A 21,411-nucleotide genomic window follows, 5' to 3' on the forward strand; every position below is an offset into this window, starting at 1 on the left:
GAGGAAATCCGCCCTCCCCAACAGTAACCAAAAAAGTTTATTGAAACATGCTGGGGGGAGCGGTTTGGGGAGAGGGCGGCGGGGTGATGGACACTGGGGAGGGTATGTGCTATGGTGAGTGCTGTGAAGTGTGTAAACCTGGCCATTCACAGACCTGTACCCCGGGGCTAAAAATACATTATATGTTTATAAAAATTAAAAATAAATAAATAAATAAATAAATAAATGTTTATTGAAACAGCCACACCCGTTTATTCCACGTGCTGTCCGTGGCCGGTTTGTTGCTACAAAGGCCAGCTGGAGCTGTGTTCTCAGAGAACGTAAGTGGCCCGACAACTTCAAAACATTTACCCTCTGGCCCTCTACGGAGTCTTCTGCCCCTGTTTTACGAGCACCACTGTCTTGCCGTTTTCCAAACCACACAATGAGCTTTCTGGTCTTTAGAGGACAGGAACCTGTTGCCATGCCTGTACCCCTGGTTAAGCATTCCAGCAATGAACTAGATCGGTGCGCTCACCGGCTCCCGCAACTCCGCTCCGGGAAAACTCTCCAGTGCCTGCACCCCTCAACAACCAAGCTCTTAACCAATTGTCTCCCCACTACAGCGTGTCTCTTTTTCAGGCAGGAGCACAAAAGTCTTGCGGCTCCCCCACCATCGTGTAGCGCTAAGGGCATACCCAGCTCATTGACCTACAACCCCACCAGGTGGGCTCTGTTCCTCCCGTCCCCATTTCGCAGTGGCAGGACTGTGGGCACAGAGAGGCTGCGCCACCTGCCCCATCTCGCGCAGGTGACAAGTGATGGAGGCACAATTGGAAGCCACAGGGTCCGGATCGGAGCGCCTGCCCGGCTCAGAGAGCCCCCCCAGCCCAATAGCCTGGAGGGGGTGGGTAGCATCTCTTCCGGCCGGGAGGGGCGCGGAGGTCCCGGGGCAGCAGAGCAGGCAGGGAGGGGCGGCGCGCGGCGCGAGAGGAGCCCCCCGGTCCGGAAATAACGGAGCGTTTCCCACGCCCGCCCCCGCCCCCGCCCCCGCCCCCAAAACCCCTCCCCTCAGACCACCGCTCCGCGGAGGTGGCGGGCGGCGAAACGCTGAGTCACGGTGAGGCTATCAGCTCAGGCGCCCTCCCTGCCCTACGCTAAATGCCCGCGCCCCGAGCCCCGCGCCGCCTCCGCAGAGGACCGGAGGCTCGAGGGGGTGCTGCGCTCCTGGTGCGGACCCCGCCTTCCCCAGCAAGCCCGCGACTCCGGGGGAAGCTCTCGGGAGGTGACGGGAGATGCTTAAATAGGACTCAGGCATTGGGCAAAAAGTGCCAGGCGGCTTTCCTGTCTGCAAAGTACCGCGGTCTGGTAAGCACCTCGTCAGTTGTTCGCCTGCGTAGAATTTACGGGGCGGGAGTTTGGAAGGACCTAGAAGTGGCGCGTGTAGGGGTAAAGCCCTCCCTGGTTTCTTGTTAGGGAGGTGATGTCGGTTCTGTACCGCTCTGAGGATTGAATGCCTTTCTGAGACCCCACTGTCCAGCACCCAATAAGAATTGATTGATTGCTTGGCCGGGGGTTCGGGGGGAAACTCATTTTGACGGACGGGCCGGCCGTTGCCGAATGGAGTGCTCTGCCTAACAGCACCTAGCATTCCCAGAGGGCTGACCAGACTCCTTTGAGGTAGGCAGTCTTAGTACCCCTAGTTCATAGATGGAAAAAATGAAGCACAGAGAGGCTTAGGAAGTGGCCTCGGGGCACACAGCAGGTGCCTGGTGACGCCGGGATCCAAACCGGCGCTCTCAGGTCTATGCCTCTTGCTAAAGCGTCTTTGGTGATTTGAGTAGGAATCTTTGAACGAATGGGTTGTCTTTCGCTTGGAAAATGAGTTTTAGAGATTTGGCGGCACGCTGTGCAAGCATTTGAAGTGGAGGAGAGGTGTGTTGTGTTTGTCCTGGGATACTCCGTTCAGTACAACTACTGGCCCACAGAGAGAAAACTCTTTTGAATAACAATGGTGGGGTATAGACGGGTCTTCAAATACAGGATTGGTGTCAAGGACACCTCCTTCCGTTTCCTGCGCTCTTGATAACTTCCTGACAAAGCTCAAAGATTTCTTGCCGCTCAAGTTGGCCCTGAACTTGAGGGATAGATGGATCTTTGAATTTGGTGATTCTCGAAGATCCTTTCGGTGCCAAGATCTTAAACGTGTTTTGGTGAGAGTCACAGACCTCACGGATTTCCTCCATGTTCCCATAGTCACCACGTAAATCTCTCTCAGCCTCCCCGTAGCACCTACCTGGTGGGGCAGCAATGAGGGGTGGGGGAGGTTGAGAAATTGCAATGAGATAAAGCAGATAAAGGGGCGCCTGGCTGGCCCAATCAGTCGAGCATGCAGCTCTTAACCACGAGGTCCCGAATTCCAGTCCCATGTTGGGTGTGGAGCCGGCTTCAAAAAAAAAAAAAAAAAAAAAGGCAAGCGGATAAAGCACTCATTAGAGGTTAGTAAGTGCCCAGCAGAGCTGTTATCGCTAAACCTTGTAAAAGATGGCTGTAGGATTGCATGAGATTGCAAATGATTAGTGGTACTAATGTATTAGTGGTCATACATGTTCACCAGCATTATTGTTTTGAATTTCCTAACCCAGGTCTTCTACAGACTAAGCAGCCGATATATTGTAGCTGTTAATATTTTGGGCAGGTCTGAATTTAATATCCCTTATTTCGTGGTCTTTGGATGTGTCCTCCTTATGATTTTTCTTTTTTGTTGCCCCCCCTCCCTTTGAGGGGCAACACCTCAGCGTTGGAACACTCTTTTGAGACTTCAGCATGGCATCCTCCAAGAAAGTGATCCTGTCCGTGCTCAGCTGCGAGCAGAGCAGTCGGAAGGGGTTGGAGCCAGGGTCCGCAGAAGCATTAGCAGACCCGAGGTAAGCTGCTGGGGGAGCTGTTTTCGTGCTTTCCTGCAGAAGGCGCTGGTGGGACCTGAGGCTTACCTTGGGAAGAGAGGGCTTGGGGCAATCATGACCTGCCTTATGGGGGGGCCATAGGGGCGAACTCTCAGGGGGTTTTGCTAACTTGGGCACAGAGGTCTGGCACAGAAGGTACAGCTGAAGCCTCTCCACCCCTCTCCGCATTCGCTCCCGCATTCGCTCGTCCTACCCTGAGGTGAGCCACCAGCCTGAGCATGCACATCAACAAACATGCCCACCTTATAGCCCCAAGTTGACTCCCCCGCAATTCAAGGCACCAAGGAGTAACATTAGGTCCCGGTTCCAAATTCCCAGGCGAGAGCATCTTCTTGGCTTGGTTTGGGTCCCGTCTCCCTCCCCCTTGGCCAGTTAGCGGGGCGAAGGATTTGGGTTTGTGGACAAACCACAGAGACCCAACTGTGGACCTCCTGTGGGGATGGGGGTGTGAGAAGGCTTCTCTCATAGATGATTTTAGGTTAGATAGACCTCTTTCGGCATGAGAGAGCAGTTTTATTTGAAAATTGCAGAGGATGTGGGGCTTGCAGGAAAGAACATCTTATTTATACAGAAAGGTATCAAGCGGTGATTTTAGTTCATGGAAAATAGCGCTCATCACCATCCCAGATTCCAAAAACATTTTTTGATTGCAGTATAACTAACCTATGACCTTGTAAGATTCAGGTAAACAACTACAGAACACAGAGATTTGATCTTTATATATATTGCAAAACAATCACCACGATCGGTCTAGTTAACATCTGTCACCATACGCAGACAACTTTTTTTTTTCTTGTGATGAGAACTTTTCAGATGTACTCTCTTAGCAACTTCTGAGTGTACAGAACAATGATGTTGATTACAGTCACCACGCTGTACATGACATCCCCAGGACTTACTGATATCATAACTTATAACTGGAACTGAGTACTTTTTGAACACCTTGACGTATTTCGCCCCCCTCCCCCTCCCCCACCTTTGGCAAAACCCATGAAGCTGTTCTCTGTGTCTGTGCGCTTGGTTCATTTATTTATTTTCTGATTCCACATGTAAGTGAGCTCTTATGGTATTTGGCTTTCTCTATTTCACTTAGCATAATGCCCTCAAGATCTACCCACGTTGTTACACATGACGAGATCTCATTTTTTGTGGCTAAGTAGTATCTCAGTGTGTGTGTGTGTGTACACAACACATATATCATATTTTCTTTTTTCCATTCAGTGGGTATTAGGGTGGTTTCCATGTCTTGGCTATTGTGGAAAAATGCTGCAATGAATGTGGGGGTGCAGATCACTTTCTGGAAGTTAGTGTTTTTGTTTTCTTTGGGTGAACACCGAGAAGTGGGATCGTGGATCATATGGTAGTCCTATTGTTAATTTTTCGAGGAACCTCCTACTGTTTTCCATAGTGGCTGCACCAATTTACATTCCTACTGACAGTGCACAAGGGTTCCTTTTCCTCCACATCCTTCCCTACACTTGTTATTTCTTGGCTCTCTGATGCTAGCCATTCTGACAGGTGTGAGGTGATCTCTCACTGTGGTTTGGATTTGCATTTCCCTCCCTGGTGATTAGTGATGTTGATCATCTCCCCTCTGCCGCCAGATATTTTTGAATAAAGGAAGAAGTATATTCGGGAAATGGATTATTTTTTATTTTTTTTTTAAGATTTTATTTGTTATTTATTTATCTGTCAGAGAGAGGTGGGGGGAACACAAGCAGGCAGAGGCAGAGAGAGAGGCAGTCTCCCTGCCGAGCAAGGAGCCCGATGCGGGACTCGATCCCAATACCCTAAGATCATGACCTGAGCCGAAGGCAGCGGCTTAACCGACTGAGCCACCCAGGCGTCCCTGGATTCTTTTTAAAACATGAGGTCAGTTTGTTCTTCTGCCTAAAATCGGCTCTGGCATTCTTATGCTCTTTCGTTTTCACCTGTGAATGTCATTGGGGGTCCATCAGACATTGTTTTCCAAAGGGTTACACGCAAATAAGGGTTACATGCAAACAAGATTATTCTAAGGTCTAAATGGACAGTGGGTGTTGGGGACACGGAGATGGATGTGCTATCATATTCTATTAGGCCACATCACTGAAAGAATAATTATGAGGAATTTGGACACCCATTAGTAAAGCCATTATTGTGTGTCGAGGGTAGCTAATTCTTTAATGACTCCATCTGTCAGCACACATCTGCTGAAGCTTTCTAAATATTTTTAGTCCTGTCAACCCCTTTCGTAGTCTGATGAAACCAACGCGTTTCTTCTCAGAGTAACATATATTTTATTTGATGGAGAGGGAGAGTGAGAGAGTACAAACGGGAGTGGCAGAGGGAGAGGGATATGAGCTCGTGACCTGAGCTGAAGGCAGATGCTTAACCCACGGAGCCACCCAGGTGCCCCAGAATAATATTTTTTTAATGTGTGAAATAAAATACATAGGATTACAAAGGAAAACATATGGCAATATGGTGAGCAGAATATTACAAAACAAATTTGTAATCTAGTAATTTGCATTAAGTAACAAGACTCAGTGGCAGGTCATATCACTACCTAATTTCAAAGCTGCGAGGGACATGGATAGTAATAGTTTCCTATACTGGGGCACCCGGGTGACTCAGTCAGTTGAGCCCCTGACTCTTGGTTTCGGCTCAGGTCATGATCTCAGGGTCCTGAGGTTGAGCCCCACCCCCCAATAAATAAATAAATCTTTAAGAAAGTAGTTCAGTATACCTGTAGTAACTGTCACGTTATATGAAACAGCTTTGAGTTCTAGTGGTAACAGGGTCGCAGGTGCTGGTGATTTACTGTCCTGCTTTGACTGCATTCATGGTTAAAGTATTACATTCCAGGAGCACCTGGGTGGCTCAGTGGGTCAGAGCCTCTGCCTTCGGCTCAGGTCATGATCCCAGGGTCCTGGGATCGAGCCCCGAATTGTGCTCTCTGCTCAGTGGGGAGCCTGCTCCCCCCCCCCCCGCCCCGCCTGCCTCTCTGCCTACTTGTAATCTCTGTCTGTCAAATAAATAAATAAATAAATCTTAAAAAAAATAAAGTATTACATTCCAGCCTGGAGATGGCTGCGGGGGACGCTTGTTTACTTACCAGTGTGAATGTACTTCCTGACACTGAAGTGTTTACTTAAAAAAAAGTTAAAATGGTAAATTTTCTTATGTATATTTTACTACCAAAAAAAAAAATTCCAGATGAAAAAACAATTTTCAGTTAGAGGTTAGTGAAAATCAAGATGTAATTTTTTTTCCCAGCCGAATTTATAGCTGCCCTGAATTCTATCCATGGTACCCAGTTAAGAGTGCCTGGCTGAAAACCCGTGCTTTAAAGACCCCCACATTCTACTGATTCAGAGGGTCTCCCATTTATGCCTCTACCCTAAGGAAAAATATGTGGATTGGAATCATTCCTAATGCTGTCACCCTGGTTTAATCATGATTAAGACGGAGAATGTTTCCTTTTTTCTCCATTATAGCTGTATGTTTTACATAACGGGGATTATATAAACTAAACAAATTTCTGTCCTTGTTTTTTCATTTAACAGGTTAACATAAGCACTTCCCATGGAATTATAAATTCTTCATGCACATCTTTTTTTTTTTTTTTTGAGAGAGAGAGAGAAAGAGTGCACACACACATGTGAGGCCAGGAGGGGCAGAGGGAGAGAGAGAATGTCAAGCAGGCCCCATGCGCAGTGCGGAGCCCGACTTGGGGGCTCGGTCTCACGATTCTGAGATCACAACCTGAGCTGAAATCAGGAGTCCGATGCTTGACCAACTGAGCCACCCAGGCAGCCCCTTCACGAACATCATTTAAGTCGCTGTGACACGTTCCCGTGTCCGGCACACTGTTACTGTCTTAGTCATGGACCTACTTTTGACCATTTAGGTTGTCACCATACTGTTAGCATGGCAGAAGGGCAGACCCCCTCACCCTGCAATCTGCAGAGAAGGGAAGCACTGATGTGGTTTCGGGGCGGTACGTTTTAAACTTTTTGTGCCAAGGCTTCGTCTCTAAAGAAACATCGCCAACCCTTTGGAGCCCAGAGCTATTTTAGTGTAGAATTTACAACAGTGTTTGGTATGAGTGGCCCTCAGCAACCGGTTCCCTATGGCCGTAAATGAGGAAGTAGAGATATTTACAAAGCTTTCACTGAGCCTTTTGGTGATGAACAATAAAGCAGAGATGAGGTGGGATTGGCTTTCATTAGGATTCTGTGCGGGCCAAGGCTACCAAGCTGGAACGTGGATGATGATTGCATAGCTCGATGTTCGTGGCTCCCTTGGCTGTGCCCCCAGCAGGAGGGAAGCCCACGACTCCTTTGTACCCGCCTCTGGGTACACTCCTTGGTGGAACATGATTTTCCTGGGGCCAGTCTCAGACATTTTTTTTTTAATCATGAAGAATTGCAAACTTAGAAAAATAGAGAAAAGAGTGTAATGAGTCCCCATGTACCCAATCTCCATAGTGATCAACTCAGGGACATTTTCGTTTCCTCTATATTCCCCATCTGTTCCTGCACTCAAAGTATTTTATTTTATTTTATTATTTTTTTAAAGATTTTATTTATTTGACAGAGATCACAAGTAGGCAGAGAGGCAGGCAGAGAGAGAGGAAGGGAAGCAGGCTCCCTGCTGAGCGGAGAGCCCGATGCGGGGCTTGATCCCAGGACCCTGGGATCATGACCTGAACCGAAGGCTGAGGCTTTAATCCACTGAGCCACCCAGGCACCCCTGCATTCAAAGTATTTTAAAGGTGAATCGTTCCATTTTCCTTGTAAATATTTCGGTTTGTGTTTCTAAAAGATTGAAACTTTAAGAAATTAAACTATAACCCCATTACATACTTAAAAATTATGAGTCTCCTGATATCGTCAAATAACCTTGAGAAATCTTGGTCCTGATTGATACAGCCTGTGTAGATGGTGCTGTCCATTATCGAGGTCTCTCGGTGTTGAATCATGGTAGAGGGGCATGGAGTCAGAGCTCAAGTCCATTCAAGGCTGAATCTAGATCTCAGTCTGGATTTCATGCTGCCAGTTTCTTTCTGCCTTTTCAGTGATTTTTTTAAAAGATTTTATTTTTATTTATTTATTTGAGAGAGAGAATGAGGGAAAGTGAGCACAAGAGGGGAGAGTCAGAGGAAGAAGCAGACTCCCCACTGAGCAGGGAGCCCGATGCAGGACTCGATCCTGGGACTCCATGATCATGACCTGAGCCAAAGGCAGTCCCTCAGCCAACTGAGCCACCTAGGCACCCCTGTGCTTTTTCACTCTTACAGTCGGGCCCCTGCCTCGATGCTGAGTAGGCCCAGGAGGTAGTCCCAGCTGCTGGAGTCTGTCTTCGACGGCCCTTTCCCTTCTGCTGCACCCATGTTGCCTTGACACAGGCGGGCATGGTGTTGGATGTTGGGTGTTGGGAGGGCGGGATCTCAGCTGGTCCCAGGACATTATTGCCCTCTGCCCGTGAGGTTTAGGTTCAGCTGTGTAACACAAAGTGGCCGCTAAAACCAATGGTTTGCCTGTGTAAGGATTTGTGTTTCTCTTTTGAAAACCTAAGGTCTAGGGTGAGCCTGAAGGCTCCCCGCTTTTCAGAGACCCATGCTCATTCTTAGTTCATCATTTTTAGTTCCTTCTTAGTGCATCGCCTTATGGTCCAAGACAGCTGTTGGGGCAATAGCAACCATTGGGTGCAGAGAGGACGAAGAGGGCAAACAGCAAGGTGCCACTATCCCTCTTTTTAAAAAATAGATATATAAAGGATTTCCCTAAAAGGCTCACCCAGCAATTTCTCCATACCTCTCATTAGCCAGAGTCAGTCATGTGACCACGCACAGCTACGAGGGTGCCTTAGGATGTAACCCAAGGACCACTTGGGATGTCTTTAGTACCTTCTGTGCACGCAGAATTATTCTAGAAGCAGCGGAGTGGCATAAAAAAGCATAACGTTGGCCCTATCTGCAAGGAACGGACGTTCTTGGTAGCTAGGTCCAGTGCTTTCTGATTTAAATAAAATGCCAGGCATGGGGCGCCTGGGTGGCTCAGTGGGTTAAGCCTCTGCCTTCGGTCATGATCTCAGGGTCCTGGGATCGAGCCCTGAAGCGGGCTCTCTGCTCAGCAGGGAGCCTGCTTCCCCCTCTCTCTGCCAGCCTCTCTGCCTACTTGTGATCTTTCTCTCTCTCTCTGTCAAATAAATAAATAAAATCTTTAAAAAAAATGCTGGGCAGCTGGAGCCTTACTAAGGGAGTGTCACAGACTGGACGGGTGGTGGCCACAGGTCTTGACGGGCCTTCTCAGGACATCAAAGGGAATAGCTTTGAAGCTGCCACCTGAATTTGGCAGTTAAAGGATTTGGAACAGTGTGAGGGAAAGGACCTTCTCCTTTGGTTCAAAAGCTTTGAGAAGCTCATCAGTTTAATGTGTAGAAAGAGAAAGGTGTGGATGAGTTGGCGACCAAGTCAAAATGTAGAAAATCCGAGTTCTATCAATCAGATCCTGCCTACAGATCACAAGGTATGCCCCTGACGTGCCTTAAATACTTGCTAAATGTTTACTGAATGTTACGAACTTGATTTATTCCTTTAAAAGACTTTATTTGACAGTGTGCGTTCAAGCAGGGGGAGGGGCAGAGGGATGGGGAGAAGCAGTCTCCCCACTGAGCAGGGAACCCGACCCCGGGCTCCATCCCGGACCCGGGGATCATGCCCTGAGCTGTAGACCGACACCTAACCGGCTGAGCCACCCAGGTGCCACCAGAATGTTAGGAACTTTAATAAGTCCTAATGCCCAGCCCTGCAAATCCCACTCTAGTACAGTAGTCTGATGCGAGATACTCTTGCTTGTTAGAGGAAGATTGTCTCACGCTTACGCCCCATACATATTCATCTCCTCTTTACCCATATTTCAATATCAGAAAATCCTAATAGTGTGGAACTAAAAAAGCACCTTAAAAAGGCACCTGAAGACTTTCTTTTGCATGTGGGGATGGTGTGGCTCGGAGACGGGTCGGTGCACAACCCGGCCACTGGTCTCAAACCCACGGCGCTCTAGGCATTGGCCCCGCTGCCAGGCACTCATTGTTTCCAGTGCTTCAAGCTGTGTATTATCCAGTGAGAGGAAAAATACACAATACGAGAGGAGCATTTTCACCCTCTTCCTCCCAGCCCTGGTTCCATTCATGGGCTTTCATTGAGCTGAAGTGGATTATATGGGTGACGGGGTAAGACTGGAAAGATCTAGGACTGATTTTCCCTGGAAGGGGCAGAGAGCTGGCCGGGGAGAGAGTCCATTCAGGAGGCGAGAGGGGAGGAGGAGGAAAGGAGCGCACTGTCTCCTGGGGGTGCAAAGGTGAGAGGGCGTGAAGGGGTGAGGAGTTGAGTGACGGGACGGAAATATTGGGGACTTGCCGGACAACAGTGAGGGTGGTTTGAAATGGACCTTGAGGTTGAAGCGCCCTCTTGGGTGTTTGGGGGGAGGATTCAATAAATGTTTTGCTTTTCAGTTACCTTTTAGTATTTCACTGCATGAAACACAGGATTGGGATGGGCTGCAAAGTGGTCCAGCTTTTTAAGGGTGACAGGCCACATTTTAAAGTGAAGGAACTGAGACTTGGTTATGTGAAAAACTTGCGGTAGCTTGTTAAATTTATGTGTGTGCACACTATCTGGGGTGTGTGTGTGTGTGCATTTTCCCATGGAACGTGAAAATCAGAGAGTTGAAACCAGAGACAGGGACAAAGAGAGGGTCTAGTACTCTCTAGAAATTTCTAGCAGCATGACCCAGTAGACTCCCTGAGATAAAAATGCAACTTAAAAAATGTAATTAGTTCACCTGCCGGGAAGCTGGAGAAAGGCTTAAAGTCTGAAAACAATGAGAAAGAAAGAAGAAAGTCTGAATAGTTTCGTAGCCATTAGGGCAATGGAGTCAGTATTTTATTTTATTTTTTAATATTTTAACTATTTATTTGACAGAGGGAGAGATCACAAGTAGGCAGAGCAGCAGGCAGAGAGAGGGAGGGAAGCAGGCTCCCTACTGAGCAGAGAGCCCGATGCGGGGCTGGATCCCAGGACCCTGGGATCATGACCTGAGCCGAAGGCAGAGGCTTTAACCCACTGAGCCACCCAGGCGCCCCTGGAGTCAGTATTTTAAAAGCCTGTGACAAAGACGGCAGCTCCACATGATTTTACAGATAAATTTCACCCAATATTTAATATTTAAGATACAGATAATTCCAGTTCTGTGCAGACTGTCCAGGGAAAGGAAGCTCAAGGGAGTCCTCTCATCACTTTATGAAATGGCATTGCCTTGCAGTCAAGACCGGACAAGGACAGCAAGTGAAAGGATAATCATGTTGCTTTTATACACATTTTAGCAAGAATCATAAAATATTAACCACCCAGATACAGAATGTATTAAAAAGATAATATATTGCCACAAAGTTTGGATTGACGAAATGTAGCAAATTTGGTTTGAGGTTGATTAATCTAGTTATGTAAGTTACCAACATTAAGAGATTACAGGAGAGGAAAAGTATCTCAATAACACAAAAAAAAGGGTTCAATAAAATTCAACAACTGTATATGTTCAAAAAATTAGTAAACTAGAAGAAGTGGGGTTTCTTTCTTCTTATGAAGAGAATCCGCAGAAAACCTGCATTAAACAACCTGTGTGGTGGTGAATCTGTATAAAATCGGAGGAATCAAGGACATCTATTACTGTCACTTCTCAGCATTGTTGTAGATATGCTAGCTTGCAAAAAGACAAGAGAAAGAAACAACGTGTAAGGCTGGACAATGAAGGGGAAAAACCCGTTATTTGCTGACGGGTGTTGGTTGGGATATTATTCCCAAATATTTACTGCCCACCCCCTGTGGGATTACACACTCCCCCCAGTCTTAGGTACATTAACTGTGAGTCCCATAGGCAGGGTTTAAGTGCCCTCCTCCTGCCCTGGGCTTGGCCATGTCACATGCTGACACCAAAGGGACGTGTTAACGTGATTGTGCCCTGTTGGCTTGGCTTCCATTTGCTCTTGTCCTTGGTTATGAGAACAGCATGTCCTAGATAGCGGACACTGTTTCAGCTTGGGATGAAGAATGACAAGCCGTGTGGAGGCCAGCCAAGCCCAGCAAAATCCAGAGAAAAGCAGCCTGCCACACCTTTAATGCAACCAAAGGAATTGTGAACTACTGGGCAAAAGCTTATTTAAAAAAAAAAAAAGATTTTTGTTTATTCATTTAAGAGAGAAAGAGACAGCTCACGAGCAGGCAGAGGAAGGGGGGAGAATGCTCAGCCTCCTGGCTGAGCAGGGAGCCCAGTGTGCAGCTCGATCCCAGAACCCGGGGATTATGACCTGAGCCGAAGGCAGACACTTAACAGCTGAGCCACCTAGGTGCCCCTGGGCAAAAACTTATTGATAAATACACTGGTGATCTGAATGTCTGGAAAGAAAACCCAAAGTATGGATAGATTATTAAAATTAATAAGAGTTTAGCAATGTTCAAAAATCACTTTTCTATTTACATTTTTAATCCTTAGTAGCATACTATTCAAAAACACAATTTCAAAATCGTATTTACAATGTCATTAGCAATGTTAGCTACAAAAATTAAAAAAATATATACAAAGCCTGTATGGAGAAAATTACAAACCCTATTGAAAGACATTTTAAAAGCCCCAAATAGGTGGAGATAACTATGTTTATGTATAGGAAACCTCAGTATTACATAAATATCAACCTTCCCTAGGGACACCTGGGCGGCTCTGTCGCTTAAGCATCCCACTGTTGATTTCAGCTCAGGTCATGTTCTCAGGGTCGTGGGATGGCGCCCTGCCTCGGGGCTCCACACTGGGTGCTGAGCCTGCTTAAGATCATGTCTCCCTCTCCCTCTGCCCTTCTCCCTGGGTTCATACATGTGTGCGCTCTCGCTCTCTCTCTCTCCAAAAAAAAAAAAAAAGGTCAATCTTTCCCACTTGGTCCATAGACTCAAAGCGATTCCAATCAGAAATACATTTCTATTTCCCTAAGCTTTTAAGTTTAATAAAAACTTTTGTAGAATAACAAATGACCAGGAATAACCAAGATAGCTGTAAAGATACGCCAACGACTGCCTGATTTGTTTCTGCCTCTCTCTAACTTTTGTACAACATACCGGACACTGATGATCCGTAGTTTTATTTTTACAGATAACGTTTATGTAGATATCTCAGAGTCAGTGTGACCTAAAATGACTACCTAAAATAACTATTTCAGGGCTGCTTCTTCTGTTAGATTCCCTGGGCTTCTGGATGCCTCTCCCATCTTCCTAGGCACCATCGCTAGACACCTGGGGGTGGGGCATCCAGTGCTCCTCTGTTTCTCATTCTCCATCTCTACTGCCGTTGCCTGAGTGGAACTTTGTTTTTGCCTGGACTAGTGAAAGTGCCTTCTGAATATTCTTCATCTCCTGTCTCTTCCTTCTCTCAGCCATCTTCCACTTGAATGCTAGAGTGATCTTTCTAAATCTGATCTTAACCTGGTTAAAACCCGTCACCTTCAGGATAAAACCCCAACTCCTTTAAGATTTGGCCTCTATCCTCAGCCCATCTCCCATCATAATTTCATGTGTATCTTTGCCTGGATAGAGTAGTCTAACATATGAGTTAAATTGTCCTCCTCCAGAGCATTTATGATAATGCAGTCACTGGTGGGTTTTATTATTTTTTTGCATCTGTTTAGGAAAGACAATATCTTGTTTGTGCTAACCCTTTAGATCTTAGATGACCATGAAATGTTTTTCCTCTATTTGTACTTCTTATAAAATCAGCTCTTTAACTTAGTCAATCTGTGTGTGTTTGTGTGTGTGTGTGTGTGTCTAAGTAGTTTTTGCCTGAAAATAACTGTCATTGCAAAAGTTTATCATTAGCTATGTCATTTTCGGTGAGTTTTGCTAAATTTATCCATGAATATAGCCCCGACTAGTGTGGTTTAAAAGGCATATCTAATCTGCTGGATTTAATTTTTATTTCAGTTGAAAAATCTGGATCCATTTTTACTGTTTGATGAATTTAAAGGAGGTAGACCAGGTGGATTTCCTGATCACCCACATCGAGGTTTTGAGGCAGTAAGTAAAATAATTTGACTCCAAATGTGAGCATTTTTGAATTTACCTTTGTTATTAAATCTAGTAATCACTTCTTTTTTTTTTTGAAGATTTATTTATTTGAGAGAGAGAAAGAACACATGCACACGTGGGGAGGAGGGGCAGAGGGAGAGGGAGAGAAAATCTTAACCAGACTCTGAGCTGAGTATAGAGCTGTCTCGGAGCTCCATCTCATGACCGTGAGATCACAACCCAAGTCAAAACCAAGAGTTAGACGCTCAACCAACTGTGCCGCCTAGGCACCCCAAAATCTAATAGTCACTTCTTGTTTTAAATATTTACTGACTTAAGTAAACTCTACACCCAGCGTGGGGCTCAAACTCACGACCCTGAGATTAAGAGTCGCATCGTCTTCTGACTGAGCCAGCCAGGCGCCCATAGTAATCATTTCTAATAGAAAACTCAAAGTTAGAAACCATGAATAATAGTTAAATTAACTAGCTACTATGGCAAGCCACATACTTTACATGAAGTATATTCAAATTTAAATATTTATTGGTTTTAATATTCTTTGAATTTGTGCAACTGGAGACATTTTTATTTGAGCAGTTAATAAAGAACAAGAATTGGTTTCTGGGGCACCTGGGTGGCTCTGTCTTTAGGGTGTTGGCCTCTTGATTTCGGCTTAGGTCATGATCTCGGGGTTGTGGGATCAAGCCCTGTGGGGCTCACGCGCTGGGCATGAAGTTCAGTTGGGATTCTATTTCTCTCTCTCCCTCTGTCCCTCCCCCGTCCCCCCCCCAAAAAAAATTAAAAAAAAAAGAATGGGCTTCTTAAAATATTTATATAATTAAAATAATTTGTGAGAGAAGAAACAATTTAAGATGTGATTTAAATAATTTTATGTAAAAAACTAGTTTTTATTCAAGAATATTCAGAAATGTGGAGCACCTGGGTGGCTTAGTGGGTTAAGCCTCTGCTTTCGGCTCAGGTCATGATCTCAGGGTCCTGGGATCGAGCCCAGCATCAGGCTCTCTGCTTGGCGGGAAGCCTGCTCCCCCCCCACCCCGCCTGCCTCTCTACCTGCTTGTGATCTCTCTCTCTGTCAAATAAATGAATAAAATCTTTTTAAGAAAAGGAATATTCAGAAGTGTTTAATCTCATAATATTTATACTCCAAAGACAATCCAAGAACACTATTAGTATTTACTTCTAAAAGGAATTATAGAATCAAAGGCTGAAATAGAACATAGCCTAAAAACTAGGATTTTTACGGTCATACCAATACATTTACAAATTTAACTGTAATATTTGTAGAGATGGGGTGAACACTTATTTTCAGTTTTAGATAAGGAGATAAAAATGTATAATGCAATATTGTGGCACTTTAAGAGTCTCATTCTCCACATACACGTGTATTCTGAGAAAACGCGGGGACAGTTAACGAGAAAATGTAGCCATCTGCTCCGTGGGAAGAACCTGTATTAGGAAACAGACCAGGGCTCAGTGTATTTGTCAAGCCAATTATTGAATGAGTAAATATTTACTAAAGACTGGTGCATGAAGGTATTGGTGTCAGGCAACCTTTTGTAGGTTGGGTGTGTGTTTGTGTGTTGGGGAGGGAGGGAGGCTAAGGAAGAAGAAGGCTTGGCCCGTGCTTGCTTCCAGTTCCCAGTCTGGTTAAGGAGGTGAAAGATGGACCGGTCAAGAGTTAACCACTGCATTGTAAAGATTGAGTAAACCAAGAAGCTTCTGGAAATAATGCGAAGGATCAAGGTAGTTGGACCGATCTCCCTTCCTCACTTAGTCATTGGCCTTCAAGTTCTCTTCTTTGTTAGCTTTTGGGGGGCATCATGTCTTGCCTTACAGTAGTAAGGGAAACCATGCCTTTCACTTACCCTACACCCATGCTGGATTCTGACTCAGTTTCCAGAACACATCTCCCCACCATGCTCCTCTGCTTTTGGTTTCAGGACATCGTCACCGCCTCCTCCCACAGCTCCAGTTACCACTGTACTCGTCCCTCAAGCTCTTTTCAGATGTCACTGTCTCCATCACGTTTCATAAGACAGTCTCAAGAGGGTGCACTTTCTCCTTCGTTGGGTCCCCATAGCTTTCTATGTTTACCCGTCTCATGCACAATAGATGTCTACGGTAGTCTCGATCGTATTCTGTCTGTCGTGTATTGGGGTTAGGAATGGCCTCAACCTCCCCTTCCATGGTCAGGAGGACTGAAAATTGCTTCAGCTGAGATAATCCCACACCTCTCCATGTTCTGCAGATGGAGATGTTCAGTAACTATGGGCTGAATTTAATTGGATAAGAAAGTTTTTGCTAAAGACAATGAGTACATTAAACCAAACGAATGATGGCACACATTGCTTTCTTTTGCATTATGGAAAGGAAACTTAATTGCCTCTATAAATTGTAATTTATAAATCGTAAGGTGCTCAACTTTAAATTGTGAAGGAGTTCAGCTGTAGCTTACTGCTGTTTGGCCCTTGACTTTTGAGTAAGAATTTTCCTTAAAACCGAAGTTATAATTACAGTCAGTACTCATTATCTGTGGAGTCTATGTTCGTGAATTCATCTACTTACTAAAATTTATTTGTAACCCCCGACGCTGTACCTGTGGTGTTGGTGCTGTCTGTCATGGACGAGTGCAGAGCAGATCAGTGTGCGTGGTCCTGGCCGAGGCCCTGCTGCCTTCTCGGTTCAGCTCGCTGACTATAAACAGGTGTCCTTGAGGTCTACTTAATACCGCATCTTCACATTCTTGTGCTTTTTGTGAGTGATTTTGCTGTTTAAAGTAGTCCACAAGCATAGTGCTAGAGTGCTGTCTAGTGTTTGAAGAGTAGGAAGGCTGTAATGTACCTTTTGGAGAAAGGATGTGTGTTAGATACTTTTGTTCAGAGTTGAGGGTAGAGGGCTGCTTGCCTTGAGTTCAGTGTTAATGAATCAACTGTATATATGTGTATACACACACACACACACAAATGAGGTGTCTTTAAACAGAAACACACATAAAACAAGGTTATATATGATTGGTTGATGAAAATGTGGTTGGAGGCTCCAAGGGACCAGACCCTGTATTTTTCCCAAGAGCATTGGTTGGTTTGGTGTTCACGAATCTGATGATTGTGGCAACTTTAGAGAACATAATGACTGGGAATAACCGAATCAACTGTATATGTTTTTCCCAGGCGTGTGGGTTAGCCAGGGGCTCCTCTATCTCTTAAGGTGAATGTTAAAAGTATGCAGTTCAAAACCAGGTGCACTTAGAGGCTCTCATCAACTCCTCCTGACTCATTTTTTATAGGCTTCATATAAAGTTTGAAAAGGCTGATTAGCGTAAAGAACGGAGCTGGGAGCGCCTGGGTGGCTCAGTCGGTTAAGCATCTGCCTTTGGTTCAGGTCATGATTTCAGGTTCCTAGGATGGAGCCCCACTTTGGGCTCCCTGCTCAGTGGGGAGCCTGCTTCTCCTTCTGCCCCCCACCCCCCACTCATGTTCTCTCTTTCTCTCATGCTCTCTCAAAGGAATAAATAAAATCTAAAAAAAAAAAAACAACCACAGAGCTAGAATCACTTATGTTGTCCTGCTGCTCAGAAACAGGCATCATTATTGTTTTGATAAATTTACTTTCAGTACTTTTTTTCCTGGTGTCATGCTGTATGCTTTCTGCCTTTTTGTTTTCCATTTAACATTATACCGTTAGCATTTCCCCAGAATTCAAAAAACTCATCTTTAATGGCTTCATTAGGTCCCTGCCATGAAGGTTGTGCCCATCGACATTACCACAGCAGTGTAGGAGGGTGCCTGTCTTTCCTCAGCATCACCAACATCATATATTTGTCCAACTTTTCTTTATCTTTGCCACTTGATAAGTGAAAAAGAATGCATCATCATAGTTTTAATTTTTTTTTAATTTTATTTATTTGATAGAGACAGTGAGAGAGGGAACACAGCAGGGGGAGTGGGAGAGGGAGAAGCAGGCTCCCTGCTGAGCAGAGAGCCCGATGTGGGGCTCGATCCCAGGACTCTGGGATCATGACCTGAGCCGAAGGCAGACGCTCAACCAACTGAGCCACCCAGTTGCCCCCATAGTTTTAATTTGCATTTCTCTTATCTGAGTGAGGTTGTATCTTTTCATTTTTAAATATTTGTTTTCCTTACGTATTTATATTCTCGGCCTATTTATTTTTCTTTTTGGGTTGCTGGTATTCTTACTGTGTTATAGAAGCTCCTTCTATATTAAGGAATCAGGCCCTTCTCAGTGATCGGAGTTGCCAGAGTGTTCAGAGGGATTAGGCTGGCTTTGCAGGCCCTAGAGGTAAGCCTTTGGATACAGAGCATACAAACAAACAAACAGAAGGAGGAAGTTCCTTTCTTCTTCTTCTTCTTCTTTTAAATTTTATTTATTTGAGAGAGGGAGAGAGCGAACGAGCACAGAGGGAGAGTGAGAGGGAGAAGCAGGGAGCCCAATGGGGGGTGGGGGCCCTCGGTCCTGGGAGGTCCTCCGGGATCATGACCAGAGCCAAAGGCAGGTGCTTAACTGACTGAGCCACCCAGGTGTCCCTATTGCACTTGTTTAAACTCCCTGTAGCTAGAGAAAAGTCTCTTTGAAATTATAAATTTCCTTCTTTTTAAAAAGATTTTATTTATTTATTTGACAGAGACACAGCAAGAGAGGAAACATAAGTAGGGAGAGTGGGAGAGGGAGAAGCAGGCGCCCTGCTGAGCAGGGAGCCCAATGTGGGGCTCGATCCCAGGACCCCGGGATCATGACCTGAGTCGAAGGCAGATGCTTAGCTGACTGAGCCACCCAGTGCCCCAAGAACTTTCTAATAATATAGACCGTGTGTATATATATATATATGTAAAATATAGAATAGGCTTCTTGAATCAGTGATTTTCTTATGCCTGGAGAAATAACAAGGATTCACTGAATGTTAACATAATGGGTGCGTTTTCAGGATCAGTGGTCCTCCAAATAGGCTGGGTGCTTACATGAGTCAGTGTTGTGCTGACGGACATTAATTTTTTAAAATAAAAGTGCAATTCTGCTGTACTAACACATGAATATAAAATATAAATAGATATCTACATTATGAGTGCATGCTCACATTTTTTTCAAATAGTGATATGTGATCAAAGAAATGAGAATATTCTTCTACAAAATTCATATTACCTTGAGTGTGAACTGTGAAACTGGGACCTCAGACTCCCCCTCTGCTCTGTGGACGCATAATCTGCATTTCATCAGCATCCTCGAGCGATTGATACACGCAGTAGGATTGGAGAAGCGCCCATCTAGATGATCTTTGAAACCAGAAATACTATAATTCTGTAAGATCGAGGACCTGATTTTACTGAGTTAGCAGGTAATCCTTTTTTTTAACTTAATGCTTTGGATAACTACATCTTTTCTGTTAAAAACTTGCCCGACAATGGAGGAAGAAGGAATGTGCTGGAAAAGGAGGCACAGCCGAAGGTCACAAGACCAAGGGGAAAAATGCGTTCAGTATTTCCTGCGGGCAGTTAGGACTCTGGGGAGCCCTGTTTTCAAAAGGCCTGAGTGGTAAAGAGTGGAATAATTCTGTATTTACCCATTTCCAGTCAGTCTTCATATCTTGATTTGCTTAGGGCAGCTATGAACAATCCAAAACAGAATGATCTGAAAAACCCATGCCCTGCCCAAGTTTAGCACTTGAAGTTCAGTGCCCCGTTGATGAACTTTTCACCTGTTCTGATAAGAAAGGCATTTTGTGTCTTTCACAATCATCCTCTAAGTTACAGCCTTGGGTCTTTTCTGGTTCCAGCACTGAAGGTCCCATGCTCCAGGGGAACCCCTCAGTCCTGGGGAAGCCGGCGTGATCAGTTACTCCCGCATAGGGACATTAACGACACCATCATAATTCAGGGACACTTAAGGATGACTTCGTCGCTTACGTTCTTAGCTGGGCTTCGAAGGTGTGTTTTCACATTTTCCCCTGCAAGCCTCAGCAGGCTTTTTGACTTGTGCTCAGGAGAACAGACCCGTCCTGTTGGCAAGGGTGTGACCATTGGAAAAGTCACACTCTTATTTGCCAGATGGCAGCCGGCAGCCTTTGCATACAAAGGCTGGACGATACCTGGGGAGGAAGGGAAGGGTGCTGGTGATTCACACCTCAAGCTTAAACGACTGCATTCAGACCTCCCATCTCCCACACAGCCTGTAGTTTCTAGCTGGCTGGTTACTCTCCCAAATGGAGCCATACCATTCTTGAAGCCAAGCTGTGGAGGGGACGGGCAAAAAGCTTGATTAAAATCCAAACCCCTTTTGCAAAGACAAAAGCTTACTCTAGGAAAACTGGGAAAGAAGGGTACATTCGCAATATCGTGATGACTTTTCAGTGGACTTCCCGTGTCGTGTCTAACACCGACCTATTAGATATAACCCTGTTCATTTCAGGAAGAAAAGAACACAAGAATGTCTCCTAGAACCATTATGATTTAATATGGCTCTGGAAGCTTCGAAGCTACTCATAAGAGTCAAGGCTGTCGGAGAGGAGGAGGAAAGATTGTTTATTTTTAGGAAATATGGTAATAAAAACAAATCCCACAGTGGCCACATCCAGCTTTGGGTGGTGATGTGATGGAAGGAGGACGGAGGGCAGAAGACGTGCTTATAGTGTATGCATGTAGATCTTAGCTTCTGTGTTTGGCATGATTTGGGGTTGGGGCTCAATAGATTATAGGAAGGAATTAAATCTAAGAGTATCAGCCAAAACCTCTTAGTAAGTGGCTGGATATAAAATCATTCTGCAAAAGTCAGCCACTTCCCTGCATGAAAGCAATAACCAGAGAGAATGGGGGAAATATTCCCTTCATGGGAGCAGTGGGAGCCCCATATATCTCAGAGGAAAAAGTTACTCCCCTTTAACCCAGTAACCTACTTCTAGAAATCTAAATAATTTTCTGGAAAAAAAATAAAAGTAAGAACAAAGGCTTGCTGTACAAATGTTTATTCCAATTTTAAAAAGTTGGGAAAAAGGTCAACAAAGTATCCAAAATAATAGGGGAATCGTTATATACCTGGAAATTACATATAAGGAAGTTCTGTATCTGGAAGATGGCATATTCAACATCATTTATAAAAGCAAATATTGTAAACAATTTCTACTTTCCTTAATCATGGGCTGTTTAAATCAAGGCTTCTCAGCCTGGGCGCTGGTAACATTTTGAGAGGCTAACTGTGCTGTGGGGCTGTCCTGTACGTTGTAGGGCATGGAGCAGCCTGCCTGGGCTGTACTCACTAGATCCTAGTAGCTCCCCCCACTTCCAGTGGTGATAACAAAAAATATTTCCAGATACTGTCTACTGCCTGCTTTGGAGTGGGCGG

The 21,411-nt window shown here is 45.1% G+C and overlaps 1 protein-coding gene across 1 annotated transcript in view; it reads left to right on the plus strand.

The window, feature by feature from the left end:
- The first annotated feature begins 2,805 nt into the window (after positions 1-2,805).
- Positions 2,806-21,411, plus strand: part of PIR (pirin) — a 99,067-nt gene continuing 80,461 nt past the window's right edge. The window contains 3 exon segments of the mRNA XM_032880267.1: positions 2,806-2,844; positions 2,847-2,906; positions 13,957-14,049. Coding sequence (XP_032736158.1) covers positions 2,806-2,844; positions 2,847-2,906; positions 13,957-14,049 — 192 coding nt within the window.

Source organism: Lontra canadensis, unplaced genomic scaffold (genome assembly GCF_010015895.1).
Source record: "Lontra canadensis isolate GAN:19392208 unplaced genomic scaffold, GSC_riverotter_1.0 scaffold68, whole genome shotgun sequence".
NCBI lineage: Eukaryota > Metazoa > Chordata > Mammalia > Carnivora > Mustelidae > Lontra > Lontra canadensis.